This window comes from Odocoileus virginianus, chromosome 6 (genome assembly GCF_023699985.2).
Source record: "Odocoileus virginianus isolate 20LAN1187 ecotype Illinois chromosome 6, Ovbor_1.2, whole genome shotgun sequence".
Classification (NCBI taxonomy): Eukaryota; Metazoa; Chordata; class Mammalia; order Artiodactyla; family Cervidae; genus Odocoileus; species Odocoileus virginianus.
The window spans coordinates 657,247-679,130 of NC_069679.1; the positions used below are offsets into that span (position 1 = coordinate 657,247).

Genomic DNA, 21,884 nt, shown 5'->3' on the forward strand with positions numbered 1-21,884 from the left:
TATTTAATGTGATTTTTTTAAATATTAAAGATGCATTTATGTGTCAAACTTCATTAATACAAAGTATTTCTGTACATAGTCTACACATTAATATATGTTATTTTTAAATCAGTCATGCTGAACATGACTGCATTTTATAATAATTATTATGAGATCAGATTCCACATTAGGTATTAATACTGAAATTTCATACATGTCTAGATGTGATTACCTTAATATTATATTCATACACTTAAGGTAAACTAAAATATAACTCCTTGGTATCTTGATTTGAATTTTAGGACCATATCAGTGTAGCCTTAAAAGCCATGAAGAATATTTCCTTTTGGTCTGCTATGTTCCATAGTATGCAAGGGGTGATACTGTTTGTCCTTTCCAAATTCCCTAAAGTTAGGTGGCGTATTGTGTGTATGGAGACAGGGGAGAGTTTGTGTATTGATGTTTTTTTACTTGCCATGTATTTAGTAATGAAGATTTTTATTAGTTTTGTATGATTGCTCAATCAATTCCGGGCTTGTATTTGCAGCCAGGCCTGTAGGCTCCATCACATTTTAGAGAAATGAACAATAATGAAAGTGAAAGAAGAGATTCCACATTTGTGGCATACTGGGTGTGCGTTTTCTGTACTATGGGCTCTTATATATCACACATATATTAACCTTCAGAAACCCTGAAAAATAAGTTTTACAGAGCAAAATACCAAAATTTATAGACCTTCAGTTGCCCTTGATGAAACAACTTGGTTATATTTCAGAATTTAAACTTCAGTCCATGTCTTTCTGGCTTCAGAGCACATACTAGTTGCACCATGTCAGAATTCCTTTTAGAATTGAATTCTTTCTTAAGTCTTCTGTATGTTAAAATGAGCAGTTAGCATATTTAAATCTGGTTATGGAAAAAAATAGGTTTTAGTAAGTCTGGACTGCTTTTGCTTTTATTTGTTAATAACTCTCATTACCTTGCCCTGTCTTGTGCTCAGTCATGTCCGAGTCTTTTGTGACCCCGTGGACGTGTAGCCTGCCAGGCTCCTCTGTCCATGGGATTCTCCAGACAAGGATACTGGAATGGGCTGCCATTTCCTCCTCCAAGGGATCTTCCTAACCCAGGGATTGAATCTGCATCTTCTGTGTCTCCTGCATTGTGAGGCAGATTCTTTACCACTGAGCCATCTGGGAAGCCAGTAACTCTCATTAGTTAGCATAAATCACTTGTGTAACAGATGATAGTTTAATAAATTATTCTAGCTAAGTACTTTTGCACATATTTTTATTTTTAATTCATGCTCCCTTTCACAAACCTTCCTTTAAAGTTATTTGAAACTTCAAAACAAATTCAGTATCACTAAAACCAAGTCATTATCTCCCTCCCACCATTGCTAGGATATAACCCTGGAAAGAGATCATCTCATCAACAATAATTATTTTTGCTAATTTAATATAAATTCCAGATTCTATATTATCAACTGCTCTTCTATGTCATATCTATCTAAATGTACTCTCTGCAACCCCATAGACTATACAGTTTGTGGAATTCTCCAGGCCAGGATACTGGAGTGAGTAGCCTGTGCCTTCTTCAGGGGCTCTTCCCAACTCAAGGATCAAACCCAGGTTTCTTGCATTGCAGATGATTTCTTTACCAGCTGAAGCCACCAGGGCAGCCCAAGAATACTGGAGTGGGTAGCCTATGCCTTCTCCAGGGGATCTTCCCAACCCAGGAATCAAACCGGTGTCTCTTGCATTGCAGGCAGATTCTTTAGCAGCTGAGCTACTGTGAAGTCCTCTAAGTTGTATCTATCTAAATGTATTTTTATAACTGTGTTAGTAATAATTTAGAAACAAAGTATTAATTTTTAAATCCTAAGTTCTTTTTTAACATGGTATGATATGAACAAAAGTCAGATAATTTTCATTTATTAGGGCACAGGGGAGGTATGTGGATATATTTTAAATCATTTTGGGTTAATACTTCCAAAAATCACAATTCTTACTAATTTTCTTTTTTCCTGTGATTGGCAAATTTTCCGGATGTTTAATTTTTTATTTCTGGTTTTCAGGCATGTATAAAGCCAGGACAAAGACATAGTAATAATAATTTTTAGAGCCTAACTTCTTACGGAAACCATCTTTTAGAATTCATCGATAGTAAAACATTGTTTTCTGAAAACTGTTAGTATACAGTGTTGGAGTTGGTAACATTTCAGTATATATCAGTGTTCATTTTAGTATTTCTAAGGAATCAGGAGAACCAAAGAAATGAAGGTTATTATTAACTTTCCCTTTTTTGTAGACTACCTATTTATTCTTTTACTTTAGTGGTAGAATATATATGAAGAAATTATAACAGCTGTGCAGCATTTGTAGAATGAAGATTTGATAAAAAGTTTGAGATTTTACTTAAGATTTCATGTGAAAGGGTTACATTGTGAAAAGTATTTCAAACTCTTGCCATAGACTGTCAGAGCTATAAGAAACCTAGTAATCAGCAACAGTGGATCAAGAAATAGTATCAAGGTTAGGGCTCAGAAAAAATGGGAGCAATTTGGCAGAGGAGGTAATTGAAAGGGTCATTTTTTCCAGGATAGGAAAATAAAATAATATCCTGTATAACTCTTTCTGACTTTATTAAATATTTTCCTTCCAGTAATATAGGACATAGTATAGTGATAATATAGTAGTTGAGATTTCCTATTAGTAGTGTAATACTCCCTTATTATTCTGGCTTCTTATGCAATTCTATATTAAAATGGTACCATTTGAGATTGTAGAACTTAAAAAGTGATTACAATACCAGAAACAGTGCCTTTTCCTCTCTTCTAAGAACATGTATATTCAAATATTCCTTAAGATTCATGTTCTTTACGGTATACCTCAGCTAAAAACAAAGTTAGTCTGTTTGGTATCACGTCTAGGTAAAGGAAATGAAAACACGTTTGCTCCTTGGAAGGAAAGTTATGACCAACCTAGACAGCATATTAAAAAGCAGAGAAATTACTTTGTCAACAAAGGTCCGTCTAGTCAAGGCTATGGTTTTCCCAGTGGTCATGTATGGATGTGAGAGTTGGACTTTGAAGAAAGCTGAGCACCGAAGAATTGATGCTTTTGAACGGTGGTGTTGGAAAAGACTTGAGAGTCGCTTGGACTGCAAGGAGATCCAACCAGTCCATCCTAAAGGAGATCAGTCCTGGGTGTTCATTGGAAGCACTGATGCTGGAGTTGAAACTCCAGTATTTTGGCCACCTAATGCGGAGAGCTAACTCATTTGAAAAGACCCTGCTGCTGGGAAAGATTGAAGGCATGAGGAGAAGGGGATGACAGAGGATGAGATGGTTGGATGGCATCACTGACTCAATGGACATGAGTTTGGTAGACTCTGGGAGTTGGTAATGGACAGGGAGGCCTGGCGTGCTGCAGTTCATGGGGTCACAGAGTCAAACACGACTGAGCGACTGAACTGAACTAGGTAAAGTAAATATTTTTGCTGACTTGACCTATAATATCCAAAGAAAGAATCTCAGCCTACACCTTCATGTGAGTGTAAACAAAATTTTCATTGTAAAAGGAACCTAGAAGACTTTTACAAAATATGCAACTCATCTTCAAAATAGGAGTGTATAAGCTGAACTTTGGGACTTTACCCTTGAATTGATTAGTAAATGTGTTTTGTATCAGGATATATTTCATTCTGTACTGAGAAGCAGATAGTTTCAGTAAATTATTTTCTATCTGTGATTTTTATGTCTGTAGGATTATGTGGAGTGTAGGTTTTTGAATGCCTTCTGTCTCATTCAACTTTCGGTTCAGTTCAGTTCAGTCACTTAGTCATCTCCGACCCCCTGGACTGCAGAATGCCAGGTTCCTTGTCCATAATGATCTCTCGGAGCTTACTCAAACTCACGTCCATCGAGTCGGTGATGCCATCCAACCATCTCATCCTCTGTCATCCCCTTCTCCTCCCACTCTCATTCTTTCCCACCATCAGGGTCTTTTAAAATGAGTCAGCTCTTTGCATCAGGTGACCAAAGTATCAGAGCTTCAGCATCAGTCCTTCCACTGAATATTCAGGGCTGATTTTCTTTAAGATGGAATGGTTGGATCTCCTTGCAGTCCAAGGGACTTTCAAGAGTCTTCTCCAACACCACAGTTGAAAAGCATCAGTTTTTTCGTGCTCATCTTTCTTTATAGTCCAACTCTCACATCCATACGTGACTACTGGAAAAACCATTACTTTTACTAGACAGACCTTTGTTGGCAATGTAATGTCTCTGCTTTTTAATATGCTGTCTAGGTTGGTCATAGCTTTTCTTCCAAGGAGCAAGGGTCTTTTAATTTCATGGCTGCAGTCACCATCTGCTGTGATTTTAGAGCCCCCAAAACTAAAGTCTGTCACTGTTTCCATTGTTTCCCCATCCATTTGCCTTGAACTGTTGGGACCAGATGCCATGATGTTAGTTTTCTGAATGTTGAGTTTTAAACCAACTTTTTCACTCTCCTTTCACTTTCATCAAGACGGTCTTTATTATTGTTTACTTTCTGCCATACTGTGGTGTCATCTGCATATCTGAGGTTATTGCTATTTCTCCCGGCTATCTTGATTCCAACTTGTGCTTCATCCAATCCAGCATTTCTCATGATGTACTCTGCATGTAAGTTAAATAAGCAGGGTGACAAAATACAGCCTTGACATACTCCTTTCCCTATTTGAAACCAGTCTGTTGTTGCATGCCCAGTTCTAACTGTTGCCTTCTGACCTGCATATAGATTTCTCAAGAGGCAGGTCAGGAGGTCTGGTATTCCCGTCTCTTTCAGAATTTTCCACAGTTTGTTGTGATCCACACAGTCAAAGGCTTTGGCAGCTGCTTCTGCTAAGTCACGATAGTCATGTCCGACTCTGTGCGACCCCATAGATGGCAGCCCACCAGGCTTCCATCTCTGGGATTCTCCAGGCAAGAATACTGGAGTGGGTTGCCATTTCCTTCTCCAGTACATGAAAGTGAAAAGTGAAAGTGAAGTTGCTCAGTCGTGTCTGACTCTTCACAACCCCATGGACTGTAGCCTACCAGGCTCCTCCGTCCTTGGGATTTCCCAGGCACGAGTACTGGAGTGGGTTGCCATTACCTTCTCTACAATAAAGCAGTAGTAGATGTTTTTCTGGAACTGTCTTGCTTTTTCAATGATCCACTGGATGTTGGCAATTTGATCTCTGGTTCCTCTGCTTTTTCTAAATCCAGCTTAACCATCTGGAAGTTCATGGTTTACATACTGTTGAAGCCTGACTTGCAGAATTTTGAACATTACTTTGCTAGCATGTGAGATGTGTGCAGTTGTGCAGTAGTTTGAGCATTCTTTGGCATTGCCTTTCTTTGGGATTGGAATGGAACACTGACCTTTTCCAGTCCTGTGGCCACTGCTGAGTTTTCCAAATTTGCTGGCACATTGAGTGTAGCACTTTCACAGCATCATCTTTTAGAATATGAAATAGCTCAACTGGAATTCCATCACCTACACTAGCTTTGTTCGCAGTGATGCTTCCTAAGACCCACTTGACTTCGCATTCCAGGATGTCTGATCACACCATTATGGTTATCTGGGTCATGAAGCTCTTTTCTGTATAGTTCTTCTGTGTATTCTTGCCACGTCTTCTTAATATCTTTTGCTTCTGTTAGGTCCATATGATTTCTGTCCTTTATTGTGCCCATCTTTGCATGAAATGTTCCCTTGGTATTTCTAATTTTCTTGAAGAGATCTCTAGTCTTTCCCACTCCATTGTTTTCCTCTATTTCTTTGCATTGATCGCTGAGGAAGGCTTTCTGTCTCTCCTTGCTATTCTTTGAAACTCTGCATTCAAATAGATAGATCTTTCCTTATCTCCTTTGCCTTTCACTTCTCTTCCTTTCACAGCTATTTGTAAGGCCTCCTCAGACAGCCATTTTGCCTTTTTGCATTTCTTTATCTTGGGGATGGTCTTGATCACTGCCTCCTGTACAGTGTCAGGAACCCCCGTCCATAGTTCTTCAGGCACTCTTTCAGATATGATCCCTTGAATCTATTTGTCACTTCTTCTGTGTAATCGTAAGGGATTTGATTTAGATCATACCTGAATGGCCTAGTGGTTTTCCCTTCTTTCTTCAATATAAATCTGAATTTCATGATCTGAATAAGCCACAATCAGTTCCTGGGCTTGCTTTTGCTGACTGTAGAAAGCTTCTACATCTTTGGCTGCAAAGAATATAATCAGTCTTATTTCTGTATTGACCATCTGGTGATGTCCATGTGTAGAGTCATCTCTTGTGTTGTTGGAGGAGGGGATTTGCTATGACCAGTGTGTTTTCTTGGCAGAACTCTATTAGCCTTTGCCCTGCTTCATTCTGTACTCCAAGGCCAAATTTGCCTGTCACTCCAGGTATTTCTTGACTTCCTACTTTTGCATTTCAGTCCCCTATAATGAAGAGGACATCTTTTTTGGGTGTTAGTTCTAGAAGATCTTGTAGGTCTTCATAGAACCATTCAACTTCAGCTTCTTCAGCGTTACTGGTTGGGGCATAGACTTGGATTACCGTGATATTAAATGGTTTGCCTTGGAAACGAACAGAGATCATTCTGTCATTTTTGAGATTGCATCCAAGTACTGCATTTGGACTGTTTTGTTGACTATGATGGCTATTCCATTTCTTCTAAGGGATTCTTGCCCACAATAGTAGATATAATGGTCATCTGAGTTAAATTCCCCCATTCTAGTGCATTTTAATTCACTGATTCCTAAAATGTTGATGTTCACTTTTTGCCATCTCCTGTTTGACCACTTCCAATTTGCATTGATTCATGGACCTAACATTCCAGGTTCCTATGCAATATTGCTCTTTACAGCATCGGATTTTGCTTCCATCACCAGTCACATCCACAACTGGGTGTTGTTTTTGCTTTGGCTCCATCCCTTCATTCTTTCTGGAGTTATTTCTCCACTGATCTCCAGTAGCATATTGGGTACCTACCGACCTGGGGAGTTCCTCTTTCAATGTCCTATCTTTTTGCCCTTTCGTACTGTTCATGGGGTTCTCAAGGCAAGAATACTGAAGTTGTTTACCATTCCCTTCTCCAGTGGACCACTTTTTGTCAGAACTCTCCACTGTGACCTGTCTGTCTTGGGTGGCCCTACCCAGCATGGCTCATAGTTATATCCAGCTCTCTTTGGAATAAATTAAATAAGCAACCCAGGAAGTAAAAAGGCAATGGAAGAAAATACATGCATGGTTCTCTCTTAAAGAGTAGACCTTAAGTCCTTGGTGAGAACTTGAGTTTGGTTTTTTTTTTTTTTTTTTTTTTTAAGCCACACTGTGTGGCTTGTGGTGTCTTAGTTCCCAGAACAGGGATTGATCCCTGACCACAGCAGTTGAAAGTGCCTGAGTTCTAACCACTAGACCACCAGGGAACTTTGAACTTGAGTTTTCTTTTAGCATACATCCCCTTGGTTTATGATCTGTGAGGTTACATTAGTTCTGTTATTTCTCTTAGTGATGCATATAAATTTTTAGATCTTGCAAATAATCCTATCTCAAACCTATCTCAAATAATTTTGAAATTTTTGTCCATCTTATTTTGTCAGGACATAAAAAAAGCTAAAGCTGAAAATACAGAGGTTCCTCTGTGCTTTCATTCCCAGCATATAAGAATTGTAGTCATGTGGTTTGCGTGTATGTGTTAACATATGTGTTTGTAAAATAATTGGAGAGGAACATGTTAACAAATTAACACAGTCTGTTAAAGTCTTGGGATTTGACTTTTTCATTTTCTTGAAATTTTAAAAGGTATTTTTTTATAATAAATAAAAATGAAAAAGGAAAAGTAAGTCAGACATTAATTTGAAAATTACTATGTTAAAATTTGAGTAGTGTTCTTAATTTATTACATTTAATTCACTCTTGTAGATGGTAAAAAGAACATTTAATCACAGTCCAGAGTTTTTATTGGATACTTAATCTGTTCAAACAAACATTAAATATTTGAATAGTTGAGAAATTTAAAAATATTTGTTCTTAAGATACATAATTTTTTTGGGGGGAGGTGAGGGGGTTATTGAGTTTGATTATCACATGTTAGAAATAAGAAGCAAGTTCCACCTTGAAACCTACTATAGTTTAGTTTTCCCTCTTTCTCTTCTTTCCCCTCTTCCTTCTTCTCCTGTTTAGTCCTCTCTTTCTCTCTCTTATTACCCTTTGTATATTTTGCCTGTTTCCTTATAGATTAGTTCCAGGTGACTTTGGTCAAAATGCTAAGTTATGATATTGTTTATATAGTTTTGTGTGCTTTCTTATAAGGAGTAGGAACTTTACCACATAAAACTTCCTTAGAATTCCTTCTGAAAACTAATTTTCTAGTCTTACTATCACCAAAAATAGAGGTTGGCCTTGCATTTTTTAGGTGGTAACCTGAATAGTCAGTGGTAGAATTAGACTGGAAAAATTTTAGTATTTTTAGAGAAAATGTTCTTTTAAAGCAATATGCTGAACCACAAGGACCCGGAGTTCTTCCCTTTGAGCTGTACATTTACTGTTAGTGCTTCTGAGCTGAAGGGAAACAGACTGTATTCTATAATATCAAACAATTAAAATGTTTGACTGTGTTCTTTCTCAAAGAAACTTTTTGTTTATAAGGCACAGTTATATCCATTCATAGGCCTTGGGACTATATATGTGACTATATGTGAATGCATAGTATCCATAGGACAAATACTTCTTTGGGAGCAGAACAAACAAAATTCTGTTTGATCTGTAAACATCAGCTTTTTTCAAGGATGCTTAACGGTGTGCCCTCTGCCCTTTTAGGGCCTCTTTAAGAGAGAAAAGCAGGACAGGTGATTTTCACAGCTTTGGATATTTGTCTTAATTTTAGTAATAATAAGTATTGATTGAGTTTTTGTCATGTACCAGACACCATACTAGGCACTTCCATTATATGCTGCCCTCACAATGCTGTTTGAAATAATACTAAATCTCACTTCCCAGAAAAATATGGAAAATTATCATACTTTGTTATAGTATGTGAGCACATCTGTTTGGAGCTCCCCCTTTCAATTTTGGATTTTTAAGTAAAGAAACTCAGTGAGAACTAATGGGAAAAATGCAGATAACCAATACTAATGAGAAATTTTAGAAATTTGAAAATAAGAGAAATACTAAAAACAAAAGAAGAATCACCATAATAACATAAATGATAGTACCAAAAGTAACACATAAAGATCCAAGTATACTAAAACTTAGTATGTTGTTTATATTTCTTCAATGATTTTCCTTAGATTTAGATAGAATTGAAGAATATTTAATCAAAGAAATTAGATTTAACAAAGTAACTTAATTTCCCAAGGTAGAAATACAAGCTACAATTTTTTAATATTAATGGAGCCTGGCAAGCATTCTAATATGTAAATTGAAAATATTCTTACACTATAAGTCTCAAAAGCTTTAATAAACCAGTTTAACCATTAAATATCATAGGAAAATAAGGCTTATAAAATCAAAAGTTGTTAAGCTCATAGAATTGTCCTTATGTATATAATATTAAAGTAAGGGAAAATTAATAGTATTTTTAAATGATTAACTTCAGAAAAGCAGTTTTTCTCCCAATCTTTTAATGTGATTAAGTGACCTTGCTATGTGAATAAAAGAATAAGAAAATGATATAAACCAAGTTCAACTATTTAATAAATATTTATTGACCACCTACTGTGTGCCAAGCACTGTGTGAGGCATTTGGTATGCATCAGTGGGAGGACAATGTTCACTGCCCTCATGGAACTTAACGTTTTCGTAGGGGAGGCAGACAGCAAACATAGTAAGTATGTTAGGGAGTGATAAACACAGTAAGTAAACTATGCAAAGCAGTAGGGCAGTGGAAAGAGGGCGTGGGAGGGATAACCAGGCTACAATTTTAAATAGGGAGTCGGGGTATGCCCTCATTGAGAAGGTGACATTTAAGCCAAGGCTTAAAGGAGATAAGGGAGTTTAGTCAAAGAACTGGCCAAAGAACCCTCCAGGAGAAAGGAACAGGTGATGCAAAAGGCCTCAAGGTCAGAGTGCCTCGCAGATTTGAGAACAGCCAAGTTGGACAGCAGTGAGCACGCAGGGGAGAACATTAGGTATGGAGGTAGACAGGTAACAGGTAAGAGTGATACAGATTCTGTAAAGATTTGGGGTTTATTCTAGAGTGAGACGAGGTGCTCTTATACAGTTTTTAGCAGAGGAGTGATGTGACCTAACTCGTGGTTAGGAGAATCAGTTTGGCTACTGTGTTGATAATTGACGATAGGAGGGCAAGGGCAGCAAGAGAGACAATTTAATAGGCTATTGCAATAATCCAGGAAAAAAATAGTGGTGGTTCAGACTAGTGTGAAGATAGTGAGAGAAGGTCACATTCCTGGTACACTTTGAAAGTAGAGCCCTCAAGGTTTCCTGACAGTTTGGATGCGGGGTGTATGAGGAAGAGGAGAGTCAAGAATGACTGCAAGGTGTTTTGCGTGATCGATTGGAAGGGATTACCGTTGCCCTCAGCTGAGATGAGGAAGGCTGAAAACTGAGCTGGTTTGGGGGATGGAGACAGAAGAGAAGGCCCATTTCGGACTTGTTAAATTTGAGTTGTCAGGCAGGCATTTGGACTAGAGCTGTAAGCGTGGAAGCCATTAGCATTAGATGAAAGTAAATCTGTGCCCATGAAACTGGATATATGTTGCCTAGCAATGGGGCATCAAGGCAGCAAGGTAACCGAAAACTGCACATCTCACAACTGTGCCTGGGGCCAATACTGCTGATAGCCCAGTTCTTCTCACCAACTCAGGACTAAAATCAATTCTCAAGAGTTTGGGGACTAAGTAACATACTATATGTGTAGTAGTAGGCATTCAATAATTGTTTCTGTTCCTTTCATACATTTTGCCATTTAAAGGAAAAGGCATCTTAAAAGTAGGCTGTCTGCATTTAGCCTCTTCATTCTTCATTAGTGTTGGTTTGGGAAAATTATGAATGAATTACATTCACCTCTTTTACTAGAAAATGAGACTATTGGATTGCTAAAGCATAAGGCAAAATACAGGGTAATATTAGGCTTAATGTGAAAGCTGAAGAGAATATGCAAAGGATAATAGAAAATCAGCCTATATTCCCTTAGTTAACAGTGGTTCCTATACTTCATGGCACCCTGGAATTACCTGGGCATCTCTTAAATATATTTATATCTGACTTCTACTCGTAGACTTTCTGACCTAGCATACAAGCTGGGCATCAATTTAAGATCTCTATGGTGGATGTAATGTGTAGCAAAGTTTGACAACTATTGTGATATACAGGTTTATTTTATTTTCTTCCTAGTGGAACCATCACTAATAATCACAGTATTCAAATTTCATTTTATAATTTACTTTTTTCTTTGCTGGTACTAAAAATGAAAGCAGCTCTCAAGAAGAGGTCCTTTTAAGGGCATTATGCTAAGGGTAATAAGTCAGAGAAAAATACTGTATAATCTCACTTACATGTGGAATCTAAAACTGCAAACAGAAAACTCACAGAGGACAGATTGGTGGCTGCCAGTGGCAGTGACGGGGAGAGGAGAGAAGGGGTGAGAGGTAGGGGGTGGGGAAAATAGGTAAAAGGAGTCAAAAGGTATAAGCTTTCAATTATAAAATAAATTATGCAAATGTAATGCACACCATGGTGAATATAGTTCATACGATATTGTATTGTTGAAAATTGCTAAGAGAATGGATCTTAAAAGTTCTCATCACAAGAAAAACATTTGTAACTATGTATGGTGATGTTAAAATAGAAAAAAGGGAAGGGGAGAGGAGGGGGTCAATGGGGAGAGAAGGGCCTCAAGGCAGAGTAGAATGAATGAGCCTGCTGTAAGTCATCCAAGTGAGAAATTATGGTCATAATTTGTTGTAGGTTCATGGCAGCTATTCACCTGGCCGTTTATTTGTAGTATGTGAAAGGGTGAAAGTGTTAGCTGCTCAGTCGTGTCCACTCTTTGGGACCCCACGGACTGGAGCCCCAGCCCAGGGATCGAGCCCGAGTCTCCTGCGTTGCAGGCAGGTTCTGCACAGTCTGAGCCACGAGGGCGGAAGAGCCCCGCGCTGCAGACAGCCGTGACGCCATGGCAGCACCTTAGACCTGGAGTGAGAAGACTGGGAGCGAGAGCCTGGGTCTGTTGCTTTTTATCAGAGCCATGCTGGGCAATTCACTTAGCCTTCCTGAAATTCAGATTTCTTTCTCCCTAACATGAGAATGTGCAAAGCTATTTTCTGTGGTTGTTTTAATTGTTTTTAAAAGCTAATGTATGTGAAGGTAAATTATAAAGAGTTATATTAAAATCCAAAAGAATTATTATTTGAAATTACCTCAGAAGTGACATGACATTGCAAAGTGTAATGATTTTCTGCAAGGGGATAGATTTTTTTTTTCCTGTATGTTTTCACTGATTTAAGAATGGAACTCTGCAAACAGTAGGTAATAAATGCTATTGAACCTACATTTGGCAGGAAAAGTGTTACTTTGTATTTATTTCTTATACAGTGCATTGTGCTGTGCAGTGATCTTATTTGCTCAGTCGTGTCTGACTCTTTGCGACCCCATGGACTGTAGTCCACCAGGCAGGAATACTGGAGTGGGTTGCCATGCTCTCCTCCAGGGGGTCTTCCCAACCCAGGGATTGAACCCAGTTCTCTCACATTGCAGGTGGATTCTTTACTGTCTGAGCCCCCAGGGAAGCCCATACAGTGCATTACAGGGGAAAAAACATGAACATTGAACACAAGTGTTGTCACTTATCAAATCTCTTTCAGTAGGCATGTTCCATAACTCAGGTTTCTTTTCTCTTATATATTGGAGATAATAATATCTACCTTCCAGGGCTGATGTGTGAAATTCAAGTGTAAAGAGCCATGTGTAGTGACTGGCACAGAGTTGGCAGGAAATGTTAATCCCTTTCTTCCCTCCAAGAGTATAAATCTTGGGATAATAATTTTTAAATCTGAGTACTAATTATTTCTCACTAACCAAAAAAATATTTAATGGCATTTTTGTTTTGCTGATTTCTATGTCAGTTATTAAAATGACACCCCTCTCCCAAACCCTTGTCCTCCATGAATGCTTTGAAAAACATGTTTGTTTGGTATGCTTTTTCAGATACTAAAAGGAGCCATTTTACCATTAACTTTTTTTCTTTTCTTCAAGTTTACACCATGGATAGCACAAAGGAGAAGAGTGACAATTACAAAGATGATCTTCTGCTCAGGATGGGACTTAATGATAATAAAGCTGGAATGGAAGGATTAGATAAGGAGAAAATTAACAAAATTATAATGGAAGCCACAAAGGTATGTTTCTTTTTTTCTTTCAATATCTTTAACTTAGTAACCTTTTAACTTTTTTTAAAGAGAAAATTAGTGAGTTTTAGATAACATTTTAAGTATTTTAATATATAAAATTGTTAAGCTCCAATGCATGTAGAATAATCTCCCTTCTCTGCTAATGCTTTTGCATTCTGCTTGGTACTTAACATGCACATAGTATGCTTGTTAAAGCAAAGTAACATATATCTTCTTTTTCAGCCCTTTTTTCCTACCCCAAGAGGAGAATACTACAATTGTGGGTGTTTTTGTTTTTGTTTCAGTTATATCTTGGAAGTCTTTCTGTATAAGAAAGTAAAGATCTTCCCTCTTTTTCATGCCTACATAGGTGGATATACTATTATTTATTGAACTAGCCAGAGTCTTTGTTAATGAACATATAAGTCATTTCTGGTCTTTCATCTTTACACATAATACTATGGTGAATAACCTTGTATTTCATAACTTGGCCGCTGCTGCTGCTGCTAAGTCACTTCAGTCGTGTCCGACTCTGTGCGACCCCATAGATGGCAGCCAACGAGGCTCCTCCGTCCCTGGGATTCTCCAGGCAAGAATACTGGAGTGGGTTGCCATTTCCTTCTCCAACACATGCATGCATGCTAAGTTGCTTCAGGCTTGTCCAACTCTGTGCGACCCCATGGACAGCAGCCCACCAGGCTCCTCCGTCCATGGGATTCTCCAGGCAAGAATACTGGAGTGGGCTGCCATTTCCTTCTCCAATTTCATAACTTTACATATCTGCAAATATAACTATAGGAGAGATTCCCTGAACCAAATACAGAAAGCTTGAAAGGATATATACATGTATAGTTTTCAATTAATTGCTCAATTGCCCTCCATAGTATGTGTATCAATTTACATTTCCACTGCCAATATATGAGAGTATACTGAAACCGTACCAACACAGTATGTTACCATACTTTTGGATTTTCCAGTCTTCAGTAATGCAGTGTAGCATTAATTTATATTTCTCATCAAATTTCAAAAAGTTTGTAAGATACCATTGAAAATACAAAGATAAGCAACATACTAGAGTAAAATATCTATTTTCAAAACACACATCTCTTAAAGGACTTACATCCAGAAAATATGGATTATTCTTACAGCTCATTAATGAGAAGACAACCCAATCAAAAAATGTGCAAAACATATAAATAGACACTTTACTAAGGAAGATATAAGAATGGCTCATGAGATGTTCATCAGTCATTAGGAAAAAGCAAATTAAAACCACAGTGAGGGACTTCCCTTGTGGTTCACTGGTTAAGAATCCTCCTTCCACATGTGCTAACAAGTATGAAAGGGGAAATTAACAGTAACACAGTAGTAGCGGGAGACTTTAATACCCCACTCACACCTATGGATAGATCAACCAAGCAGAAAATTAGCAAGGAAACACAAACTTTAAATGATACAGTGGACTGGTTAGACCTAATTGATATTTGTAGGATATTTACCCCAAAACAATGAATTTCACCTTTTTCTCAAGTGCACACAGAAAATTCTCCAGGTTAGATCATATCCAGGGCCATAAATCTAGCCTTGGAAAATTCAAAAAAATTGAAATTGTTTCAGGCATCTTTTCTGGTCACAGTGCAGTGGGATTAGATGTCAAATACAGGGAAAAAAAACTATTAAAAATACAAACATATGGAGGCTAAACAACATGCTTCTGAATAACCAACAAATCACTGAAAAAATCAAAAAAGAAATCAAAATACACATAGAAACCAATGAAAATGAAAACACTACAACCCAAAACCTATGCAATTCAGTAAAAGCAGTGCTAAGTGGAAGATTCATAGCAATACAAGCATACCTCAAGAAACAAGAAAAATCAAATAAGTAATCTAACTTTACACTTAAAGCAACTAGAAAAAGAAGAAATGAAGAACCCCAGGGTTAGTAGAAGGAAAGAAATGATAAAAATTAGAGCAGAAATAAATGAAAAAGAAACAAAGGAGACTATAGCAAAAATCAACAAAACTAAAAGCTGGTTCTTTGAGAAGATAAATAAAATAGACAACCATTAGCCAGACAAGAAAAAAAGAAGAAGAATCAAATCAACAAAATTAGAAATGAAAATGGAGAAGTCACAACAGACAACACAGAAATACAAAGGATCATAAGAGACTATTATCAGCAACTATATGCCAATAAAATGGACAACTTGGAAGAAATGGACAAATTCTTAGAAAAGTGTAACCTTCCAAAACTGAATCAGGAAGAAATAGAAAATCTTAAGAGACCTATCACAAGCACAGTTGAAACTGTAATCAGAAATCTTCCAGCAAACAAAAGCCCAGGACCAGATGGCTTCACAGGTAAATTCTACCAAAAATTTAGAGAAGAGCTAACACCTATCCTACCTCAAACTCTTCCAGAAAATTGCAGAGGAAGGTAAACTGCCAGACTCATTCTGTGAGCCCACCATCACCCTAATACCAAAACCAGACAAAGATGCCCCAAAAAAAGAAAACTACAGGTCAGTATCACTGATGAACATAGATGCAAAAATCCTTAAAAAAAATTCTAGCAAACAGAATCTAACAACATATTAAAAAATATCATCCATCATGACCAAGTGGGCTTTATCTCAGGGATGCAAGGATTCTTCAATATTCACAAATCAATCATTGTGATACACCACATTAACAAATTAAAATGGAAACCGTATTATTATCTCAATAGATACAGAGAAAGCCTTTGACAAAATTCAACATCCATTTATGATAAAAACTCTCCAGAAAGCAGGAATAGAAGGAACACGTGTGCTGTGTGCGTAGTTGCTCAGTCGTGTCTGACTCTTGCAACCCCATAGACTTTAGCCTGCCAGGCTCCATGGGATTCTCCGGGCAAGAATACTGGAGTGGGTTGCCATTTCCTTCTCCAGGGGATCTTCCTGACCCAGGAGTCGAACCCATGTCTCCTGCATTGCAGGCAGACTCTTTACCCACTGAGTGACGAATACCTAAACATAATAAAAGCCATATATGATAAACCCACAGCAAGCATTATCCTCAAAGGCGAAAAATAGAAAGCATTTCCCCTAAAGTCAGGAGTAAGACAAGGGTGCCCACTCTCACCACTACCATTCAACATTGTTTTGGAAGTTTTAGTCATAGCAATCAGAGAAGAAAAAGAAATAAAAGGAATCCAGATTGGAAAAGAAGTAAAACTCTGTTTGCAGATGACATAATCCTCTACATAGAAAACCCTGAAGACACCACCAGAAAATTACTAGAGCTAATCAGTGAATATAGTAAAGTTTCAGGATATAAAATTAATACACCAAAATCCCTTGCATTCCTATACACTAACAATGAGAAAACAGAAAGAGAAATTAAGGAAACAATCCCACTCACCATTGCAATGAAAAGAATACAATACTTAGGAGTAGATCTACCTAAAGAAACAAAAGACCTATATATAGAAAACTATAAAACACTGATGAAAGAAATCAAAAAGGACACAAATAGATGGAGAAATATACCATGTTCATGGCTTGAAAGAATCAATATAGTGAAAATGAGTATACTACCTAAAGCAATCTGTAGATTCAGTGCAATCCCTATCAAGCTACCAACGGTATTTTTCATAGAACTAGAACAAATAATTTCACAATTTGTATGGAAATACAGAAAAACCTCGAATAGACAAAGCAATCTTGAGAAAGAAGAATGGAACTGGAGGAATCAACCTGCCTGACTTCAGGCTCTACTACAAAGCCACAGTCATCAAGACAGTATGGTACTGGCACAAAGACAGAAATATAGATCAATGGAACAAAATAGAAAGCCCAGAGACAAATCCACATACCTATGGACACCTTATCTTTGATAAATGAGGGGAAAATATACAATGGAGAAAAGACAATCTCTTTAACAAGTGGTGCTGGGAAAACTGGTCAACCACCTGTAAAAAAATGAAACTAGAACACTTTCTAACACCTTACACAAAAATAAACTCAAAATGGATTAAAGATCTAAATGTAAGACCAGAAACTATAAAACTCCTAGAGGAAAACATAGGCAAAGCACTCTCTGACATATAAATCACAGCAAGATCCTCTATGACCCACCTCCTAGAGTAATGGAAATAAAAGCAAAAATAAACAAATGGGACCTAACTAAACTTAAAAGCTTTTGCACAGTGAAGAAAACTATAAGCAAGGTGAAAAGACAACCTTCAGAATGGGAGAAAATAATAGCAAATGAAGCAACTGACAAAGAATTAATCTCAAAAATATACAAGCAGCTCATGCAGCTCAATACCAGAAAAATAAATGACCCAATCAAAAAATGGGCCAAAGAACTAGACATTTCTCTAAAGAAGACATACAGATGGCTAACAAACACATGAGAAGATGCTCAACATCACTCATTATCAGAGAAATGCAAATCAAAACCACAATGAGGTACCGTCTCACACTGGTCAGAGTGGCTGCCATCAAAAAGTCTACAAACAATAAATGCTGGAGAGGGTGTGGAGAAAACAGAACACTCTTACACTGTTGATGGGAATGTAAACTAGTACAGCCACTATGGAGAACAGTGTGGAGATTCCTTAAAAAGCTGGAAATAAAACTACCATACGACCCAGCAATCCCACTGCTGGGCATACACACCGAGGAAATCAGAATTGAAAGAGACACATGTACCCTAATGTTCATCACAGCACTGCCTGCAATAGCTAGGACATGGAAGCAACCTAGATGTCCATCAGCAGATGAATGGATAAGAAGGTTGTGGTACATATACATAATGGAATATTACTCAGCTATTAAAAAGAACACATTTGAGTCAGTTCTAATGAGGTAGATGAAACTGGAGCCTATTATACAGAGTAAAGTAAGTCAGAAAGAAAAACACCAATTAGCACATATATATGGAATTTAGAAAGATGGTAATGATAACCCTATATGCAAGACAGCAAAAGAGACACAGATGTATAGAACAGACTTTTGGACTCTGGGAGAAGGTGAGGGTGGGATGATTTGGGAGAATGGCATTGAAACATGTATATTACCATATGTGAAATAGATGACCAGTCCAAGTTTGATACATGAAACAGGACACTCAAAGCTGGTCCACTGGGACAACCCAGAGGGATGGGATGGGGAGGGAAGAAGGAGGGGGTTTGGGGTCAGGGACACATGTACTCCTGTGGCTGATTCATGTCAATGTATGGCAAAACCCACCACAATATTGTAAAGTAATTAGCCTCCAATTAAAATAAATAAATTTTTTTAAAAAAGAATCCACCTTCTAATGCAGGGGACGCGAGTTCAATCCCTGGTTGGGGAACTAAGCCCAACTCTAGAAGCCCATGGACCACAACTAAAGATGCCCCCCGCATGCCACAATGAAGACCCAGTGTAGCTAAAAAAACCCAAAAAACCCAAAACCACAATGAGATACAGTCAGAGTATTATGGCCTAGAATGGCTGTAATAAAGACAAACAGTAACAGATTTTGCAAGGATATGGAGAAATTGGTATCCTCATACATTGCTGGTAGTCTTGTGAAATGCTTCTGCCATTTTGGAAAATGGTTTTGCAGTTCCTCAAAAGGTTAAGTGGGAAGTTGCCATGTAACACAGACATTCTACTCCCAGGTACATATCCAAGGAAGGTGAAAACATGTGACCACATAAAATGTACACAATTGTTCATTGCAGCCATTTTCATGATAGCCAAAATGTAAAAATGATCTCAATGTCCATCAGTCTTATAAATAGGTAGATAGTATGTTCACTGATGGAATGATAGATTATTTTCTAAAAGTTACTTTCTACATTTTATTTAATGGCTAATATTAAATATTTAAAAGTACTATTTACCTAAAACAGACTGCTAATTATTTCTCCATTAAAAAAAAATGATGGCTTTGTTTGAGATTAGCAGAGAATTGCAGTTCAAGGACTGCAGCCATGGTAAGCCACGTACAAGTGCTTAGCAAAAATAAAGGGAAGAACTCTTTCCAAGAGGAGAAAAGGAAGTTGGCAAGGGTATATAGTAAACAGAGGCCATGACTTTTCATTGCCTGAGTTGTTGCCAGGAAAGGTTTTTTTGATGCTTTCTGCTATCATCAAAGGGGGCCAGAGCTCCCTCTTCTGATCTCTGAGTATTTAATTGAGGTTTCTGTTAGTTAATTTTTTACCATAAATTTTCAATGAAAGTAAAGGAGATAATTGATGACCCAGCTGACTAAATCCTTGGATGTGCCCGGAGGATCCCACCTAGGATATGCTTTATTTCCCAAATGCAGATCTTGAAGAGTTTGTACTGTGCTTACTGCCTCAACAATCTTGTGATTTAGGTAGCTATAAATTCATTTTACAGATTAGGGAGCCTGAGGCATAGTAAGATGAACTTTAGGGTCACCAAGCTAGTAAGTAATGGAGTAAGTTTTGAATTCAAGCCATTCTCTTTCTAGAGCCTGTACTCTTAGCCATCAGGTTCACAGTGATGCTTTCCTTCAGCCCTTTCTCTTATGCTATGCATTGTTTTCCTACGTTAGGGGTCCAGATTTTATGGAAATGAGCTCAAGAAAGAAAAGCAAATCAACCAACGAATTGAAAATATGTTGCAACAAAAAGCTCAAATTACAAGCCAGCAGCTGAGGAAGGCACAATTACAGGTATTAATTCAATTGCTAAATATAGTAGGCGCTGATAGAATAATAATTGGTAGTTAAAATGCATCATGGTGAAATTATAACTGAAAACAAGGTAAATGTAAATGTTTGTTACATTGTAAAGCATAAAAATTTAACAAATGTGCATACACCTTTGTAAAAAAATTGCTCTGTGTTTTTACATAAAGACCCACACCTAAACATTGTCACCTCCATTATACAGGAGAGTAAATGGAGCCTTAGTTAGGTTAAGTTACTTGCCCAGCTTCATATGACAGGTAGTTGTCAGAGCTAGGATTTAATCCAAATCATATGTTGCAGTTGGAAAAGGCCCAAGATAAATGTGACATGTTTTTTGAAAAACTAATTTTTCAAAAAAGATTTGGGGGAACATGTTAACTAATTAAATTTAGAAGTACTTTGAAACGTAGTTGTGTTATAGTAAAACAAAAAGTCATGTAAATGGTAAGATGCCAAATGTACATGAATTTTTAAGATAAAACACGAGACTTCTGAAAGTTTGGGGTCATTTGGCTTCTTTGGCATCTCTGGGGAATAAATGCTCAATTTCCTGTGGTATTACAAGTTATTTCAATAGAAAAGTTTGAGAAGAGCCAGTCTATAAGGCATTAGGTGGTAGAATGAGAACTCAAGGCAGTAAAACTAAAGTTTACATTTAGAGAGTTTTACCCTCTATCAAAATCTGATTCAGTTTTACAAAGTACTTTAAGCTATAACATAGCAATAAAATTATAACATTAATTGAGTGTGCTGTAAAATTCTTCTCATGATGGAAGTTCAGATATTATAAATTTTGTTTTCTTTACCAAACTAATATGTCATCTTTTTTGGACATATGCTTTCCTAGAGCACAAGCTAGTTTTTTATCTTCTATGTTGAGTAGTCTGCTATCATGACTAAAGATAATTTGTCAAATCATCGTTTTTAATGTTTCATGGCAGGTCAGTCCGTGGAGGTACATAATATTGTGATGATCATTTGTATTCATGTATCTTTGCACTCTTGTCCTGTTATTTTCACCAAAGATTGTACCATTTTACATTTTCAACATAAAAATGATGGTTTCCTCACATACTTGTGTAAAACTCAATTTTATCAACTTTATCAGTCTTTTAGTTTTTGCTGATACAATGTCCAAAATATTATTGTTTTACTTTGCCCTCCTTTGATTACAACAGAGAAAGACTGTCTTTTCACATATAAGTTAGCCATCAGTATTTCCCTCTTATGGGAATGGCCTCCTTTATTCTGTTCGGATATGGGCTAAGTAATTGGCACAAGAGACCTTAAAATATAATGGTTCAGATAAGTTTATTTCTTTCCCACATTATAGGTTAAGTAGTCCCAGCTGCTCTGGTGGTTCTGATCACCATAGTAATTTAGAGACTCAGGTTCTGTTATACATTGAAAGAAAGAAAAAGGAGAAAACTTCATTGAAGGAAAGTAATTTGCTATTAAGCTAGTGAAAGAGAAGTTATGCATGTTACCTTAGCTCACATTTGAGTTTCATGGCCACACCTAAGTGCAAGAGAAGCTATGAAATGTATTCTCTAAGCGGGTGGCCATATGCTCAACTAAGCATCTATTACTATGGGAGGACGAGAGTAGCTTTCAGGGCTCAACTAGCAGTCCAAGGCAATATTCTTTGCTCACATTTCTAGAGTTTATTTCTCCTCATTTATAGATCTTATCGTATAATAAATATTTTTTTATCTGTCACTCATAAAGATTTTTCTAATATATACCACACAATTTTATTTATTGAATGGTAATAATATAGTTTACTATTCCTCCTCACCACTCTTCTTTAGAAAAACATTTTCTCTTCATCCATTG

The 21,884-nt window shown here is 37.2% G+C and overlaps 1 protein-coding gene across 4 annotated transcripts in view; it reads left to right on the plus strand.

Moving 5' to 3' along the window:
• The window catches only part of POLK (DNA polymerase kappa), a 72,618-nt gene that overhangs the window by 22,043 nt on the left and 28,691 nt on the right, over positions 1 to 21,884 (plus strand). For 3 of the 4 annotated variants that reach the window (XM_020880903.2, XM_070468558.1, XM_070468556.1), the window contains exons 2-3: positions 13,214 to 13,356; positions 19,911 to 20,030. In XM_020880903.2, coding sequence (XP_020736562.2) covers positions 13,222 to 13,356; positions 19,911 to 20,030 — 255 coding nt within the window. In that variant the 5' untranslated portion in view covers positions 13,214 to 13,221. Of the gene's footprint in view, positions 1 to 12,084; positions 12,184 to 13,213; positions 13,357 to 19,910; positions 20,031 to 21,884 lie in introns of those variants that run through there. The other variant, XM_070468557.1, reaches the window with a different exon arrangement.